The 18,650-nt window shown below is 46.7% G+C and overlaps 1 protein-coding gene and 1 long non-coding RNA gene across 2 annotated transcripts; both read right to left on the bottom strand.

Moving 5' to 3' along the window:
• Positions 1-10,573: 10,573 nt before the first annotated feature.
• Positions 10,574-15,329, bottom strand: LOC309347186 (maestro heat-like repeat family member 5; the record flags this gene model as incomplete). Its single annotated transcript, XM_081871527.1, has 15 exons — positions 10,574-10,903; positions 10,993-11,175; positions 11,422-11,484; positions 11,723-11,828; positions 11,946-12,050; positions 12,159-12,317; positions 12,610-12,774; positions 12,922-13,056; positions 13,324-13,438; positions 13,570-13,689; positions 13,882-14,018; positions 14,126-14,240; positions 14,394-14,536; positions 14,950-15,099; positions 15,213-15,329. 15 exons carry the CDS (start codon positions 15,327-15,329, stop codon positions 10,890-10,892), a joined length of 1,827 nt encoding a protein of 608 aa, XP_081727653.1. The 3' UTR covers positions 10,574-10,889.
• Positions 15,330-15,346: 17 nt separating this feature from the next.
• On the bottom strand, positions 15,347-17,068 carry LOC309347571. Its single transcript, XR_014158984.1, has 3 exons — positions 16,944-17,068; positions 16,630-16,798; positions 15,347-15,551 (listed from the first exon to the last, which is right to left on the bottom strand). It is a non-coding gene; the product is annotated as an uncharacterized lncRNA (long non-coding RNA).
• Positions 17,069-18,650: the final 1,582 nt, after the last annotated feature.

The raw sequence follows: 18,650 nt of genomic DNA, 5'->3' as shown, positions 1-18,650 counted from the left end.
TGAGAACCCGACAGGTTTTCTGCCTGGAAGACATATCAAAGATAATATCAGGAATATAGTAGATATTATGGGAAAATTGGAAGCAAAAAAATCTGTAAAGCAATGTTAATGTTCATTGATGCGGAGAAGGCCTTTGACAATGTATCTTGGAATTTTATGACACAAAATTAAGAAAGTATTGGGGTGGGTCGGGAATTCTTAAATGGTATCAATGCAATTTATCATGAACAAAAAGTTAAAATTAAAATAAATAATGTGGTATAGGAGGAAATTAAAATTGAGAAGGGAACCAGGCAAGGGTGCCCACTTTCCCCTCTGCTTTTTATCTCGGTCCTTGAGGTCTTGTTAAGTATGATAAGGACAGAAGAACAAATTAAAGGTATAGTGGTAGGATCCTAACAATATAAATTAAAAGCCTTTGCTGATGACTTGGTGTTGACGCTTCAGTATCCAGACTCCAGTGCAGTAAAAGCACTGGAGATGATACAGGAGTTCAGACAGGTAGCAGGATTTAAGTTAAATGAGAGCAAAACCAAAGTATTAGAGAAAAGTCTGGACAATGAGGAAAGAAAATTATTACAAAAAAAGACAGGCCTAGTCTTTGTGAAAAAAGTTTAATATCTGGGGGTTAATTTGTCAGTGAAAAATTTGAACTTCTACAAAGATAATTATGAGAAATTATGGAATGAAATCAAGAGAGATCTGGAGATTTGGTCAAATGTAAAATTGTCATTAATAGGTCGGATTTCTGTGGTTAAGATGGATGTATTGCCAAAGATGCTGTTGTTGTTTCAAGTCCTCCCAGTTATTGAGAATGTGAAATGTTTTAAAGAATGGCAGAAAATTTTATCTAGATTTATCTGGCAGGGGGGGAAACCCAGAATTAAGTATAAACTACTAACGGACTCAAAAGAAAGAGGGGGATTCTCCCTGCCAGATTTGAAGATTTACTTTGAAGCTGCAGCTCTTTGTTGGGTTAAGGAATGGATACAACTGGTCGAGGCCAGTTTGTGCCGGTCCAAAGTTTAAACTGGCCCAGACTGCTTGGAACAGGTCCAGGTCAGTTTGAACAGGAGTCTCTTGGAACCAGCCCAGACCTGTTGGAAACAGTTGATAATAGTTAGATCCGATCCAAGACGTTTGGAACCAGACCAAACGAGTTGAAAAATTCCAGGCGGGTTGCAACTTGCCCAGACTGGTATGAACTGGCCCAGATTGGTTGGAACAGGGCCAAGCCGGTTGGAACAGGTTTATGTCACTTGGAACCAGCCCAGACCTGTTGGAACCAGGTCATACTGGTTGGATCCGGTACAAGCCGGTAGGAACCAGCCCAAACCAGTTTGAAGAAGTCCAGGCAGACTCCAACTTCCCCAGACCGTTTGAAGTGGTTGAAACAGGTCTAGGCTGGTTTGAACCGGTCAAAGTTGAGTGCAACAGGTCCAAGCCAGTTAAAACCGGTCTAGGCCAGTTTGAACCAGCTCAAACTAGTTGGAGAAAAGTCCAGGCAGGTTCCAACATGCCCAGACCAATTGGAACTGGCTCAGACTGGTTGGAACTGGTCTAGGCTGTTTTGAACCGGTCCAAGTTGGTTGAAACAGGTCCAAGCTGGTTGGAACCAGTCTAGGCCAGTTTGAACCGGTCTAGGCCGGTTTGTGCCTGTAAAAGCCAACATCCAGTTCAGCAAGGTGACCCTCTACTGCGAGGGCGGCGTGCATCTTTCCAATGCGAGAAACGATGTTTGGTTGGCTGACATATCTGCGGGGATTAGGGATTGGTTGCAGGTCTGAGGGTATTGGCGGCAAGCTTTGCTCGAGTGGTGGTTAGGCACTGGTATGGGTATTGTTATGTAGATGTATGGGGGGGGAGCGCTATCACCTCCCCCCGGATATTGAAGGCTAGTCCGGTAAAGGATTCGGGGGTGGGGGGTGGCCCCGTCCAAAGCCTATGGAGGCCAGGGCCCAAGGCACGCCCCCGAGCGGTGACCCTGGGGGAGTGCCTAGTTGATGTGCATCAGCAGGGCTCCCCCTGCTGGTGTCAACCCTTCCGGGTCTTCAAGCAAGCAGGCTGAAGCTGGATAGTCGGATAGGACCAATGCCTAAGCCAATAGCACTCATCACCTGTAACCAATAAAGTTGCGGGCTATTTTAGCCCATTAACCTTCAAATAACGGTGTCATGTGTCTTTATTCCTACTACAATTGGTGGTAATTTCAATTCTGCCCCTTTATTCGTGAAGGCTATTTGAGCTTGAATTTTAGATAGAAAATCACACCCCAAAAGGGAAATTGGACATTCTAGTACATAAAGAAACTGATGAGTGAGGGACCTCCCTCCAATCTGGCACTCTTGGGGTTGCAGAAAGGGTTTTAGAGTTTTATTGCCAGCTCAGACTGGTTTGAACAGGTCTAGGTTGGTTTGAACCGGTCCAAGCTGGGTGGTACAGGTCCAAAACTGGTTGGAAGTGGTTCAGACCGGTTAGAAGTGGTTCAGACCGGCCCAGACTGGTTGGAACAGGTTTAGACGGGTTTGAACCGGTCCAGGTTGGTTGAAACAGGTCCAAGCCAGTTCGAACCAGTCTAGGCCAGTTTGAACCGGTCTAGGTCGATTTATGCCGGTACAAGCCAGTTTGAACCGGTCTTGGCCGGTTTGAACAGGTCTAGGTTTGAAACGGCCTAAGCCAGTTTGAACAGTTCCAAGTGGGTTGGAACTGGCCCAGACAGGTAGGAGCAGGTCCAGACCAGTTGGAGCAGGTGCAGGTCTTTTGAAACTGAATTTGACCGGTTCAAACCAGCCTAGACCAGTTCAAACCAGCTTCGACCGGCACAAATCAGCTTGGACTGGTTCAAACCAGTCTAGACCTCTTCCAACCAGTCTGAGCTAGTTCCAACCAGTCTGGGCAGTTCAAACTCATCTGAGCAAGTTGGAACCCGCCTGGACCTTTTCCAATTGGTTTGGGCTGGATCCAACTGGTATTAAATGATTCCAACTGGTCTGGGCTGGTTCCAAGTGATATTGACCTGTTCCAACCAGCCTGGACCTGTTCCAACCAGCTTGGGCCAGTTTCAAATGACCTGCACCTGTTCCAACTGGCCTGGACCTGCTCCAACCTGTCTGGACCAGTTCCAACCCACTTGGAACTGTTCAAATCAGCCTAGACCCGTTCAAACAGGCCTGGACCGGTTCCAACCAGTCTGGGCGAGTTCCAAATGGTCTGTGCAAGTTGGAACCCGCCTCGACCTTCTCCAACTGCTTTGAGCTGGTTCCAACCGGTGTGAACCGGACCCAACTGGTATAAACTGGTTCCAACTGATCTGGGCTGGTTCCAAGTGACCTAGTCCTGTTCCAACCGGGACCTGCTTGAAGCTGTCTGGAACTGTTCAAACTGGCTTGGGCCAGTTCAAACCAGCCTAGACCTCAGACTGGTTGGAAAAGTTCTAGGCTGGTTTGAACTGGTCCAAGTCGGTTGAAACAGGTCCAAGATGGTTAGAACCAGTCTTGGCCAGTTTGAACCGGTCTTGGCCCGTTTGAACAGGTCTAGGCCAGTTTGAAATGGCCCAAGCCAGTTTGAGCAGTTCCAAGTGAGTTGGAACTGGCCCAGACAGGTTGGAGCAGGTCCAGGACGAGTTGCAGCAGGTGCAGGTCATTTGAAACTGGACCAAGCTGGTTACAACAGGTCCAGGCCGGTTGGAACAGGACTATGTCACTTGGAACCAGCCCAGACCAGTTGGGACCAGTTGATACCAGTTGGGTCCGGTCCACACCGGTTGGAGCCAGCCCAAAGCAGTTGGAAAAGGTCGAGGCAGGTTCCAACTTGCACAGACCACTTGGAACTGGCCAGACTGGTTGGAACAGGTCTAGACTGGTTTGAACCAGTCCAAGCTGATTTGTGCCAGTCGAAGCCGGTTTGAACTGGTCTAGGCTGGTTTGAACCGGTCAAATTCAGTTTTAAATGACCTGCACCTGCTCCAAGTGGTCTGGACCTGCTCCAACCTGTCTGGGCCAGTTCTAACCCACTTGGAACTGCTCAAACTGGCTTGGGCCATTTCAAACCAGCCTAGACCTGTTCAAACTGACTTGGACCGGCATAAATCGACCTAGACTGGTTCAAACTGGCTTAGACCGGTTTGAACCGGCTTGGACCTGTTTCAACCGACTTGGACCAGCTCAAACCGGCCTAGACCTGTTCCAAGCATTCTGAGCCAGTTCCAACCAGTCTGGGCCAGTTCAAACTGGTCTGGGCAAGTTGGAACCCACCTGGACTTTTCCCAACTAGTTTCAGCTGGTTCAAACTGGCTTGGACCGGTTCCAACCAGTCTGAACCAGTTCCAACTGGTTTGGACCCGTACCACCTGGCTCAGACCGGTTCAAACCAGCCTAGACCTGTTCAAACCAGTCTGAGCTGGCAATAAAACCCTAAAACCCTTTCTGGAACCTCAAGAGTGCCAGACTGGAGGGAGGTCCCTCACTCATCAGTTTCTTTATGTACCAGAATGTCCCATTCCCCTTTTGGGACGTGATTTTCTATCTAAAAATCAAGCTCAAATAGCCTTCACGCCTAAAGGGGCAGAATTGAAATTACCACCAATTGTAGTAGCTCTAAAGCCAGGTGCAAGCAGAACTGTGCATGCGTCGGCGTGGGTCTCGCTCTTGGAACTTTACTAATTAGAAGCCTGAAAAACAAATAACTCTGCAAACTGATAGCTGAACTAACTCACTGAAAACTGGTCTTAGGTCCAAGTCCTGGATTGGGGTGATTTAGTGTTTAAAGCGGTGGTTTATCTATTTATTTGGGAAAGACTTGAGAAGAACTTAACAAGATGGCCAAGTCTTTGAAAAAGCTGGGTGAAATGATTCAGCGTTCGGAAGCAAATGTCCGCACTGATATGCAAGACTTGAAAGGAGAGATGAGAAGAATGACTGCTACAGTAGAAAAAGTTCTGAAAATAGCAGAGTATGCAAAAGAGGTAGCTGATGCAAACGTAAACAAAATAGAATCTCTGACAAAAAGGATTTCACAAATGAACGATAGACAGCGCAGAAGGAATTTAAAATTCTCTGGTATTTCTGAAGATATTGGGAATACAGACCTGGAAAAGCTCTCTACAGTCATAAAATCCTCTTTACCTGGGCCTACCCTGCTACACTGTTGGTTTTTAAAGACAGCAGGAAATATTCTGCTAAGAACCCTGGTGAAGCAAAAAAATGCTAGCTGATTTAGGAGTTGGATTACAATGACAGACTGAGCAAGAACTCTCATGTTCGGAAGAATTACAGGTAGACCAACAGGGAGAGTCGAGTGAAGAATCTCAAGAATCTCCAGTGCAGAGACAAGAGAATAAAAGAAGACAGAAGTCAAGAGGGGAAGGAAACAGCAAGAAATAATATATACTAGCGACATCTAAAATGGTCTTTTGTAAATATATATATGTTGCTTTTTCTGATATAAACTTTCCAAGAGCGAAGGGAGAGGAGTGTGGTTCTCCAAGATACCATGAGACAGGGATCATGGAGATCCCTAACTGAGTCTCAGTGGGGAGTTGAATGGGCCAGAATTGAAAATATAATATATGTACACAGAGGGATTCAAAAAACAATCAGTAGCTGGGATAATGGATAGATCTTTAAAGGTTTTATCTTTAAATGTTAACGGGCTGGCCTCAAACACCAAACGCTACAGGGTACTGACATTGTCAAAGAAAATGAAAGTGGATATACTATGCCTTCTGGAGACTCATAGAGCCGAAGCAAACAACCGACCTTTGTTATGCTCTCAGCAATGGGGCCTAATAGCAGAATCGAAAGCGACGAACAAGGCTAGAGGGGTCGCTATACTATGTAATGCAAATCTTAAGCCGGAGGCTCTGAGCCAGAAAAAAGATAACGATGGTAGATTTATATTCTTAAAAATTAAAGACACAAGACTTTCTCTTATATTGACTACGAGCTAATTAAAGAAGGGAATGAAATCAGTGTTAGAACAGCAAAGACTATGGGAATATGGATTTCAGACCATACTCCACTATTTGTGGAGCTGGGACTGGAAGAGGATGGAAAAAGTAGGAGATGGCGGTACAATAACCTAATAATGGCAAAAGAGATTGACAGGGAATATATTAGAAAACAGATTGGTTGGTATTTTAAAGAAAACAATGCTTCAGCCGAGATCCCGGTAGTATGGGACGCTTTCAAAGCTGTTATAAGAGGACATTGTATACTGAAAGAGATTGCGATTAAGAAGGATTGGTACTTGGGGAGACAAGAAAAAATTAAATCTTGCAACAGCAACAGGAGCAGTTAAGAAAGTTAAAACAGGAATTGGATGAGCTGGATATAGCTGGAAGAGAGATAATATGATCCAAAATTATTTTCAGAGAACCTCAATAGGATCATATAAGAGACTGGCAAACTATTTAAAGAAAAGGAGGGATAAACAGAGGGTGAAGGCCATTAAGACCAGAAGGAAAATACTTACACAAAGCTCTAGAGAAATAAAGAAAGAATTTGCAGAATTCTATCAATCTTTATATAAAGAAGAAAATAAAAATATAAGTAGGGAAAGTTTAGGGTTTAAAATCGAAGAAACTGATAGATGAAGACTGAAGGAGGAAATTTCTCTGGAAGAAATAGAGAATGTAGTTAAATCATTTAAAAGTAAGAAATCCCCAGGATTAGATGGAATTACGGCAGACCTTTATAAAGAAACAATTGATATCCTGGGCTCAAAACTGAAAAAAAGTATTTCATAATATCTTAGAAGGGGGGAAAGCCCCAGATACTTGGAAACTAGTGGAAATAGTAGTAATTGAAAAACTACAAAAGGACCCTACAGAGGTGGGGTCATACAGACCAATTAGCCTATTAAATCAAGACTATAAGATATTTACAAAGATCCTGGCAAGGCGACTGGAAAAGGTACTACCTAAAATAATTAAGGAAGATCAATATGGATTTGTTAAGGGAAGATACATAGGCCATCATATAAGAAATGTGTTTTAATAAATACATTTAATAAATATAAATTTTTTATTTTTTGTTTTTTTTGTTTTTTTGTTTTTTGTTTTTTTGTTTTATTGTTTTAATAAATAAATTTATTAACAAGCAGGGTAAAAGGAAAATTGGTGGTCTTAAAATTGGATGTGTATAAGGCCTTCGACACAATTAGACATAAATTCTTATGGAATATTATGCAGGAGGTAGGATTAGAAGAGAACTCTGTCGAAGCAATCCGGGAATTGTATAGAAAACGGAAGGCTGTGGTCAGAGTGAATGAGGGGGTTCCAGATCAATTCAATATACAAAGAGGAGTTAAACAAGGATGTTCACTCTCACCACTACTATTTGCATTGGGTATGGAGTACTTGGCAGACAGAATTCGAAACTCAGTAAGGATAAAAGGATATAAGAAAGGAAAGGAAGAAATTAAGTTAAACATGTATGCAGCTGCTATCCTATTATTATTTACAAACCCCTTAGAGGGTGTAAGAGAACTTATGATAATCCTGAAGGACTTTAAAGAGGAGTCGGGGAGTAAATTTGGAGAAGTCTGAAATTTTATTTTGGGATGTAAAGAAAGAGGAGAAGAAGGAAATTGCAAAAATGACAAAGATGGATATCAATAGGAAAAAAATTGAATACTTGGGGTAAATGTTATTAAAAATAGTGCTAGGATTCCAGATGTAAATTACAAAGAAGCGTGGAGAAAGATCAAGAAGGATATAAAACCATGGAATAATAAGAATTTATTTATTCTAGGTAGGGTTAGAGCAGTTAAAATGTTTTTGGTACCGAAATTATTATATTGAAATAAATATAGTAATAAGGTATAAAGTAATTACACTACCCATTAGGAAAATATGGTTCAAAACATGGAATAAGGTATTTTAAAATTGGATTTTTGGAAGTAAAAGAGTTAGAACCCCAGACATAGTAAATTATTCATCTCAAGAAGAGATGGGATGGGGAATACTGAACTTAGAATTTTACTATGAAACGTTCCAATTGAAAAATCGAATAGATATTGGATATAAGGAAGGGATTAAATGGATAAGACTGGAGAATGAAATAAATGAAAGAATAGGAAGAGAAGGGCTATTTAACAGAGATATTAACACAGCTTTTAAGAAGACAATAGGACCAAGGAAAACTGTGTTAGGAATCCGGAAGAACTGGAATACAAAATGGATGCCAACATACTCAAGGTGGATGCCGTTAAAATATATGCAGGAGGGTCAAAGGGAGCCTAGTTGGTGGAAGAAATTAGAAGATCAGGGATTTTATAAATTAAAAGATATGTTTGATGAAGAGGGGTGCGGCTGAACAGAGGGTTGGCTCACTCTCCAGGATGGCTCTGATCTTGGTTACCTCCAGTTCTTCTTACAGTAATAATAGCTGTTCTCCTTCTTATCTTCTTTTACTACCCAGGAGGAATTGTTGGTATCCTTGGGCTCCTTGAACCCATGGAGTTCCTTGATCATGATGAAGTTGATGTTAACCCTGATGTGACCTTGAGGAGACCAATGACAAAAGAAAATGTTTTTGTAAAGAATGCTAAGCAGATGCTTCAAATATATGGAGAAAATGTCACCCTTTATTATGAACACCCTAGAAAGGTAGCTGACATATCCCAGGACTAATCAGGGACCCTGACATTGTCTTGGCAGGCCTACTGTATAATCAAAGTGGCCTTTTCGTGACACCTCCTTCTGAAATGAATGATACCTCCTACCAATATTTCCGGTTCTCCAGAACCACCCAGGGCTTGTGCTTTTGTTGTTATGCCTCTGGATCATGGAACGCCAAATGGAAAGATTGGTCGCATGTCCAGCACCACCAACATAAAGGTTGGCTGGGAAATTACACACAGTGCACTGCTAAGTTTTGGTTGTGGGGTTCCTTCAACGCCTTTTACCAAAGCAACACCACATCCTCAGATCTGTATCCATACTTTCCCCAATATGCAGTCAACTTCACCGGACAGGGATCCATCTGTTCTGGCTGGCTGATCAAGGACCCCAATCATTGGTTCTTGTATGGTGGACTAGCCACTAATTACCACCCTGGTAATTATCAGTGTGTGGGAATAGGTGCCTTTACTTTCCCTGTAACTGTGGAGGCTTTTCCTCCTCTACCCTCTCTTAGAAACAGAAAGAGGAGAGGTCCAAGGGGAACAGTGCAGTGATGAGATTTTCCTGGCCTGGTCTGTGGGTGCTGTTGGTGGAGGCTTCGTTAGCATCCTCACCATCGGCATACATCCGGGAGTTGTGGCTGAACAAAACCGTGAAGCACTATTTGCCCTAACATGCAGGTTGGAGAAAACCATCAATGCCACTACACATATCCTCCGACAGTTGCAGTCTGAGATTGAGGATTTGAACCAGATAGCAGCAGCTAATAGACTTGCTCCTGACTATCTCCTCGCCAAATCAAGAGGTTTTTGTAAAATAGTCCCGGAAGGCAAATGCAGAGTGAAGTTTCATGACCTCAACAACACTACTGAGGATGAGTTGCCAAAATTACAGGCCCTTATAAATGATAACCATTGCTGCGTCTGTCGATTCTTGAGCATATTTTAAATGGGTAACAGGTATTCCTTATAGGTTTGCAACATACGCTTCTGGTTTCTTATTGAATGGTTTTTAAAAAAATCTTAATGATTTCTTCATGAACTTTGTTCCAAAAGCTTTTTATCTCCTTACAGCCCACCATATATAGTACATTGTTCCTATCTCGGTGTTACATCTCCAGCACACATTGTTTTTTTGCTTATAGTTTTTTGCCGATTCCTTGGGGCAGGGGTTAGGTATCATCGGTAGATCATTTTCATTAGATTCTCCCTTATTGTATAGCATGCTGTGAACTTGATGTCAAATTTCCACAGCTAACATTATGTTGTGGCCAAAATCCTGTGCCCACTTTATCATAACGTCCTTTAGCATCTCATCCTTGAGTTCCCATTCCAGAAGTAGATCATACATCCTAGATAGGGTCTTTTTATTAGTTTGTACTAATAATACAAGTCATTTTGTAATAATGACTTCTTTTCTCTAAAACCAATTTTCTTATCCTGATTAAATATATGCACTATTTGGTGATACTGAATCCAGCCGTTACAATACTGTTTAATTTCTTCATACGATTTTTAATTGGCCCAGTTCCACCTTTATTAATTGTTGGTAAGTTGCCCAATTTGTGTCCATGTTTGTCTTTTTTACCGTTATCATCTCCACTGGGGATACCCACCAGGGTATTTGGGGCTCTAATAGTCTGTGGTACTTATCCCAGACCTTGTATAATGAAATTCTGACTATATGATTTTAAAAGTCCTTATGCACTGCCACTTTGTTGTATGATAGGTAGGCGTGCCATGTAAACCTCGTATTCCAACCTTCTAAATCTAATATATCAGCCTTCTTCAAGAAGGTGGGGTTGGTTGTTAAATGTGTTATGTTGATTTAGATTTTGTATTGGTGGGCTGGAGTGTTGTTTCAGGACTCTTGTATTGTTTATTAGTGTGCATACATTAGTCTTGTGGCTCTTTTTAGTATGTTTTTATTATTTTAATTTATATTATGTTCTGATATTTTTATTATGAATTTTGTGCAGTGATTATTCTTATTATGTATTTTGTGCTTCGTATACTTGGTGTTGTGAACCACCCTGAGATTCAAAATCAAAAAAATCAACAATCCAAAACAACATCAACCAGAAACACAACAACAACAAAAAGGTTTCCTACCGCTGTGTACGGAAGGTCGTGAGGGCAGCACCACTCCTCTTGGGCCATCCTGATGGCGCTGATGTTCCTGGCGCTGGTCCAGACTGGATCCCGCGGAGAGCAGAAGATGGTATCACTGCAGCACAACTCTGATGTCACGTTGCCTTGGCCTGGCGCTACTCCGGATGTTCTGTCAGGAGGAGAAAGAGGCTCCTTGAGAAACGTCCCCTCCAGACATTCCACCAGGTGTCCCAATAGCCCACCAGATGCCTCACTCACCTGGCATGCAGCTCAGGAAGTCCTGCGGGTAAGGCTCCCTGTGAACGCAGTGGAGCAGCCTCCTCAAAAAGCGCTGGACCCTGCCTTTCTTCCGATGTTTATAGGCCCGCTGCATGATGTTCAGGCAGCTCCTCCCTGTCTGCCTGAGCCCTTCTTCCTCGTGCTGCTGCATCTCTTCCAGCCCTGAGGGGCAAGGGAGAAAGGTTGAGCAAGGCGGAGATACACAGGAAAAGAGCCATCCATCAACAATATGAAAACAGCCGTCAGGTGTGTTTGGGTGTGAGAGAGAGCAGTGAAGTCACATGCCAATTCTCTTTGCATGTTCATCTTGTGGAACCTCTGTCTGAACATACATCTGAGAATTTGCCTTCCCCTGAAGACCTTTCTCAGCAGAAGCATCCCTCCCTGCCCTCCGTACGTCTCACTCACATGTTCCATAGGATGCCATGTCGTGATGGTGGATGAAACTGGCATCCCGGAAAGCCAGATGACCTAGAGAGAGAAAGAGGCAAGAAAAGGGACGTCATCTCAGTGCAAAGCAAGTGGAGACAGAGGCAGCTCGGCAGGAGGACAGGTATGCTCTAGAGGTCTCCACGCTCACTCAGAGCAAGATCTGGGCGCAGATGGAGGCCTACCTAGCAGGTGGCCTGGGGACATGTCCATCCTCCCAGCCATCGTTACCAAGATGTTTCTGTCCATCCCTACCAGGGAAGAACATTGCTTGACTTACCCAGAAGCAGAGCTGCCACCCTGGAGACTGATGGCAGCCTGTTGGCGGACGGCTTCGTACATGTCAAGGCAGCACTCCGAAGGATGTCCTTGCTGAAGGTCTTGCTCTGTGGGCAAAGACAAAGGAGAATTGGCATCAGAGAGGCTTGAGAGTGTGGCAGAAGAGCCTTGCAGTCCCAGAGACATGCCTGGGCAAAGCTGCCAACAAAGCAGAGGGACCTTACCAGATGCTTGGCAGCCTGGTGGAGAGCAAAGTGGAGGCTAAATTTGTTGGAACGAGCCCACCACTTCACTTGTGGGGCTAGATGGCAAAGAGCCCTCCTTGCGGCCTGCAACACAAGAAGAGAAGAGGGTTACAAATTGCGGTACATAGTCTTGTAAGCTCCTGAGAACAATCCCTCCCTCCTACTGTGTAAGTCCACCTCTTTGGCCCTCACCTTGGCCACCACGTCCTCGTCTTCGAGGTGAATGAGGACCACAACCAGTTCGTGAATGGCTTCCTCTTCTGTTGTTGTTATGGGAAGCCTTTGGTCTCTCACCCAGCCCCGAAGCAGCCCCAGATGTTCGATGGCTGATGCCCGGACGGAGGCTTCCTCCTGTAGGCAGAAAATATCAGAGGTTATGTTTCTCAGCAGATCACCTTCCTTTCTCCTGCCCACTGGGTGTTTTGAGGCTGCTCAGCCCCCTATCCTCCTCCTGGGGGAGACTGGGGGCAGGGGTGGCTCTCCCCCTGCGTTTTCCAGGCAGGCTTCCAAGAGAAGGTGCTCCAGAGGAACACCCTCCTGAAGCCAGAACATCTCCGCTGCATGCCAGTCTAAACCCCACCCTTCCTCTTCCAAAGCATTCCTCCTCCACCGGGTGTGATGTCATGTTTTCCCTAACACTCACATGGGCAGCCAGACCGCAGTAAGTTGCCGCCAGCATCTTCAGGTCTTCCTCTCCCAGCTCCCTGGAATGGTAGGCTTGGTCTACTAGCTCTATCAACTCTGGGAGGACATCGGCTTCTGCAGAAGGGAGGGAATCCAGCAGCAACAGCCGCAGAAGCGAAGGGTCCTACACAAAAGAGAGAATCTTTTCAAAGGTCTGAAAGGCCTCACGCCTTTTAGCACAGGCCCTTCAGTATTGTGCCAGCAAAAGAGTGCTGGACCATGATTAGAATCGAGATCTGTACCCCCCTCCCTCCCTCTGAGCATCACTTGCCATGTCAGAGTCCAGAAGCAGGGATATCCCTCTGACGCTGAGCTTCCGGACTTGCAGGTGGTCGTGTTCCAGCCAGTTGAGGAGCTGCTCCAGTGTATCTTCACAGGGATAGACCTCCAGACGGCAGCTGAGCAGCTAAAGAGGCCCAAAGAGAAAGAAACTCTTCAGGGATGAGAGGCTGAGGCAGGTTCTCCTTTTACCCACCATTTGCAATTCTGCACAGAGCAAACCCACTGAAGTGAATGTACCAAAGTTTGTCATGTACATCAAATCCAATGGGTCTACTCTGAGGAGCACTAAAACAGGAAACAGTCCTTAGGCTCAAAGTAGCCCAACACTCAGCAGAAACCAAGCCAGGGCCTCCTTGCTGCACCCATTTCCTCCCGCGTCCGTCCCCCTCACCTCGATGTAGATAGCTGCCGCGACTTGTGGCATTCCGGCAAAATCCTGGTCCTCGAGAGCAGCGATGATGCTTTCCACCATGGGAGGGATCCACCAGCGTCGCTTTCCGACAGCTCTGAAATGGAGAAACAGATCTTGGTAAGGAAGGCAAAGACACCGCAGGAAGCAAACGGGCACAGTCCGATCCCGTGCCTTCAGCTCCGTTTGCCAGACCACTGGGGAAGGTCACCGCGTTCTTCCTCTTACCTCACCATGGCAGACAACCCCTGGCTGAAAGTCTCCCGGCAGAAAAGTTGGTCAACGATGGCCGCCTCCACTTGCTCTCCAGTGGTGCCAAGAAGGAGGTGCAGAACTTCCTTAGCCCCTCTGCAACAAAAGCAAGGCCAGTTTTACCAGGAGGGTCATTGCCACACGCTCAAATTCCTTCCCCATCCCTCCTCCCTAGCAGCCGCCTGAAGGAGAGCCTCCCTTGCAAAACCAAGCTGGACAGGAAAACCCCCCCCCCCCGAGGCTGAAGGGGAAAGGACTCCATTGGTCCCTTTGCAACACACTACTCACCCGAGGAATTCCAGGTCGTAATGGAAGTTGACAACCATCCCCAGGAGAGCGATGAGCAGCTGTGGGAAGTTCTGGCGCACAGCTGCCTTGTAGTCCTCCATCCTGAGGATGGCGTGCAACAGGCTGGTGAGATGTTGCTGGAAGAGAGAGGGGTGCAAGTCACTTTATCTGCTTTCCTGCAGAATACAGGAATCCCTAGATATTACCCTGGGAGGAAGGAAGCCAGAAAGCAGGTGGTCCTTACCACTTGGGTGGCAGATTCCGCCAAGGGGCTTTCGTAAAGCTGCTTGGCCGTAAGATGGATCAGTTGTTCTGGGTCGGCCGATGCTAACACCTCCTTCCACACTCTCTCGCAGTCTCTGTGAATGCAAAAACAAGAGCAATGGTCAGCTTCAAGTCTTCTGCTTGCTGCCATGCTCCAGAGAGAGGAAATGGCAGCAAGGGCTTTCTGAGCAAGCCCTGCAGCTTGCCAACCTCCCCCTTAGCCCAGTAGAACCTGGAGGGCTCCATACCCGAAAGGAAACTGGAGGAGATATTCAACCACTGTCGCCAGGTGGTGGTGCGACAAGATGGACAAAGCGAAGACGGCCATGCTTCTGCCTTGCACTGTAGGCCCCTGGCTGATCTTATAGAAGGCCTCCAGCAGCACCTTCACCTGTCAGAGAAAAGGAGAGAGTTGCTTGGAGAGTACAAGGAAGTGGGGCTGTCTGCAGGTGGATCCCTCCATCGCTCATTGAAAGAGGGACCCTTGACCTGTGCCACCACAGCCATCTTCCTTCCAAGGTACCACTCAGGGTCCTTGGAAGTATTGAACCCAGGCAGCTCCAGGGCACCAGTTCCCCTATCCATTGTGGGCCAAGAGAAGAAGCTTGCCAGTCTACTCCCAGAAGGAGGAGGATTCCCCATCCCTGAATCCATGTTTCTCAGGACCCTTGGCTGCGGTTCTTGTCCTGACATTGCCAGGCCCCTCTCAACTAACATGTGTCCTGGCCACCCAATGGCATGAGGTGGCCTCCCCTACACCAAAGCAGAGAATCTTCTTCTCTCCTACCTTTGCAGATGCCTTACCTCCACTTTTGTGCCGCCAAACTGCTTGATGAATTCTTGCAGTAAGTGGGAGATATCCAGTGGGTTGAAGCTGCTCTCGACAACCAGGTCTCTGGCCAGGAAGCACATGGCCTCCAAGAGCTGCTCCGCGGGGAGAAAAGCGCCAAAGACCTGAAGCAAGAGAGGGAGGTCAGAGATGCCCACAGGGCAGGGCTGGGGAGCAGAAAGCCCAGGTGCTGCCTCTGCGGAACCTAGAACACGTGGCTTGAGAGACAGCGACTTACCCTGGCAAGAGAGTAACAATTATTCACGAACAGTTCAGGAACCGGTCCTCCGGTGGATCTGAGGACCTTCTCAGCTCTGGTGATAAGTGTTCGGTTCCATGATGTTCGTGGCAGCATCTCTGCAAAGGAAAGCCAAAGGGTTAGTTTGGGTCTTGCTCACCCCCACCCCATGCTGGGATACATTCTTCTAGACTTACCTTCGTTGTGCCGCAGGATGGGCAGAAGATGGCAGAGAGCCTCTGCTGCCCGCTGCCTGCTCTCCGGGTCCGGATCCAATGCACAAAGGCAGGAAATCGCCACCAGTTGGCCACAGGAGGATGCATGAACCGCTACCGATGGCTGAGAAGAAACCCAGAGAAGGGACTGATAAGCAACCCATCACCGTTTTTCCTATAACATTTTTATTAAATCTTCCAAACATTCCAAAACATTTAGCATCCTCTACAGAAAAAAATCCAGTTCTTTTTGACTTCCCACCCCTCTTTTCCTAATGTTTGCTTTTTTCTTCTTTTCTCAGCCATTTTACTCACTATGGCCCAGCTCTGTTCTCCAAATTGAGTATGTGCTGGGATGCCTGATGGTCCCTTGGGCACCTTGCAGGGTGGGCCCAGAAGCAGCAGCCTGAAGGCCTTGACAGCCCTGCATGGTTGCAATGCTTCCCTTCAGTAACGCCACTTCTGAGCTGGAGAGGAGGTGGGGTTGTGGGCTTCATGCCCTCCCCCTACGTACTCGGGGGCTGGCTTGCAGCCCCCGCAAGAGCAGGGAATCCTCGGGCGCGTCACCTCCCTTGCCAGCCAATCGGCTGGCCTGGGAGGTGTGGCCAGCGCTATTTAGGGCCGGCGCGCCTGAGGATTTCCCTTTTTCTCCCAGTGCCCCAGCAGCTCCGGTTTTCCCACCCTTTAGGTTTGGCTCTTTGACATTGCTATGGACTTCGGTTGGTCGCCGTCAAGGGGCCTGGTAGGAATTTTTCCCGCTTGGCAAATTGGCACCAGCCATTTGGTTTTTTGCCTACCTCGTAGCAAATCATCACAACTTCCTCAGCATTGGTGGTTAGGCATTGGTAAGGGTATTGTTATGCAAATGAGTGGGGGGCGTAGTCCGGTAAAGGATTCCGTGGGGCATTGCCCTGTCCGAAGCCTATGGAGGTGAGGGCCTAAGGCACGCCCTCGAGGGGTGACCCCGGGAGAGCTCCTAGTTGATGTACATCAGCAGGACTCCCCCTCCTGGTGGTTAACCCTTGCCGGTCTTCTAGCAATCGGGCTGAAGCCGGTTAGTCGATAGGACCAATGCCTAAGCCAATACCGCTCAGTTCCTGTAATCAATAAAGTTGTGGCCTAATTTTGCCCATTAACCTAAAATACTGGTGTCCTGTGTCTTTATTTCCGTGGGGGAGGCGGGAACTCGCCACGCAACTCACATATTCCTGGATCTTCTTCAGGAGGGCGGAAAGATCTTGGAGCGCCTTCCTTCGGATCTTCCCATTCTTCATCGTTGCGACGACATCCGTAAATCTGTTCTTCAGCCAGTCCTTGCTGACGCTTTCAGGAGGAAGATCAGCCGCATCCGGAGAAGCTGTGGTTGGGATGCTGAGGGGAGAGAGGAGTAGCACTTTTGTCAAAAGGGTTTATTGCCTCCCGTCCTTCAAAGACCCCAAGCACCACACCATAGAAATGGACCGGGTTGTTTTTTAAAAGGAATTGATTATGGGGGAGGGGATTAGCACAGGATTACCTTGGAGGAAGATCCTCCCCATCTTCCAGGCTGATTTCCGATATTTGATCTTCATCAAAATCAATTCCCTGTCCATGAGAAAAGAGAAACAGGAACGTCAGAATGTGAAGAATGGATCAGACCCATTCATGATTTTGTATTGAGCAGGAAAGCACAGACGAGGTAGGTTGGGAAACAAACTAAAAATCTCTGGCCTCCATTTCCTTAGAGACCTTATTCATCCTTCTATTCATTTAAGCCTTCGGTTAAGAGTTTGGGTGTAATCCTTGACACCTCCCTTTCCATGGAGGCGCAGGTTACAACAGCCAAGGCGACATTTTTCCACCTTCGCCGCATCAAGCAGTTGGTCCCTTACCTTTCCCGACCCAACCTGGCCACAGTGATCCATGCGATGATCACCTCCAGGCTTGACTACTGTAATTTGCTCTACGTGGGGCTGCCCTTGAAGCTGTCCCAGAAACTCCAGCGGGGGCAGAATGCTGCAGCGAGGCTCCTCACGGGGTCTCTGCCATGGGAGCATATTCACCCAGTGCTTTTCAAGCTGCACTGGCTCCCGGTGGAGTACAGGGTCAGATTTAAGGTGCTGGTTTTGACCTTTAAAGCCCTTCATGGCCTAGGACCCTCGTTCCTATGGGACCGCCTCTCCCGGTATGCCCCACGGAGGACCTTAAGGTCCATATATAGCAACACCCTAGAGGTCTCAGGCCCTAAGGAAGTTAGATTAGCCTCAGCCAGAGCCAGGGCCTTTTCAACACTGGCTCCGGCCTGGTGGAACACTCTGCCTCATGAGACCAGGGCCCTGCAGGATCTGATTTCTTTCCGCAGGGCCAAAAAGACAGAGTTGTTCCACCTGACCTTTGGCTTAGAATCAGTTTGATTCCCTCTTCTTAGAGCTCTCCCCCAAGTTCCCAGATTTTGTCTCAAATGCATGGATTAGATTGGAAACGGGGATGATGAGAGTGGAGGCTAGCATCTGCCTAACATCAATCTACAAATGGCTGACATTGAATCTGCTCCCCCGAGGGATAGCCCCTTTGATCCTCTCTGACCAATTCCAGTCGGGCTCACAGACTGCAGTCCTGAACACCCTCCGGAAACTGGGTTTTGCCCCTCAAGCCCTTCTAAGTCTGGGCTTGGGCCAGGCAAATGCTACTGTGATAGGAATTGTATGGTCTTAGATATATGGCAACGTTCATAACCACACGTACATAGATCAGCACAGGAAAGCCAACCTGGAACCATTTTGATTCCTAAACTGAGCAAATGTTTCTCTGCATGGTCAAAATGGAAAAGCCTCCCCATTGTCTCTTCCTTCACAAATCCTGTCTTAATCTGTGTTTGAATAAAGGTGTGAGCCTGTGACCTGGCCCAGGAAATAAGTATTTTACCACTACAAAAGAATGGCCAGGCTCCCCAGGAAATCCAATCAAGTAACCTGCCAGACAGGAGATAAACAAGGACAAGAGAAAAACAACATTTAAATTTCTGTGATGTAGGTGGGATGTATCTGAGGGGTGGTCTTAGGTTACACCCCTTCCGTGATGTATGCATAATGTTTCTGGGGGTGGTCTTGATCTAGAGGATGGGAATTTCAAAAGTCTTTATAAGCCCTTGCACAACATTTTGGGGGGTCCTCCTCCTTTCCTGTGTGTGAGGGGAGCACCCTGTTGCAACAGATCAATAAAGATCAAGCTTACTAGCTGCTTT

Source organism: Podarcis erhardii (genome assembly GCF_964252035.2).
Source record: "Podarcis erhardii genome assembly, chromosome: 7".
NCBI lineage: Eukaryota > Metazoa > Chordata > Lepidosauria > Squamata > Lacertidae > Podarcis > Podarcis erhardii.
This window is presented reverse-complemented; position numbering and strand designations above follow the sequence as displayed.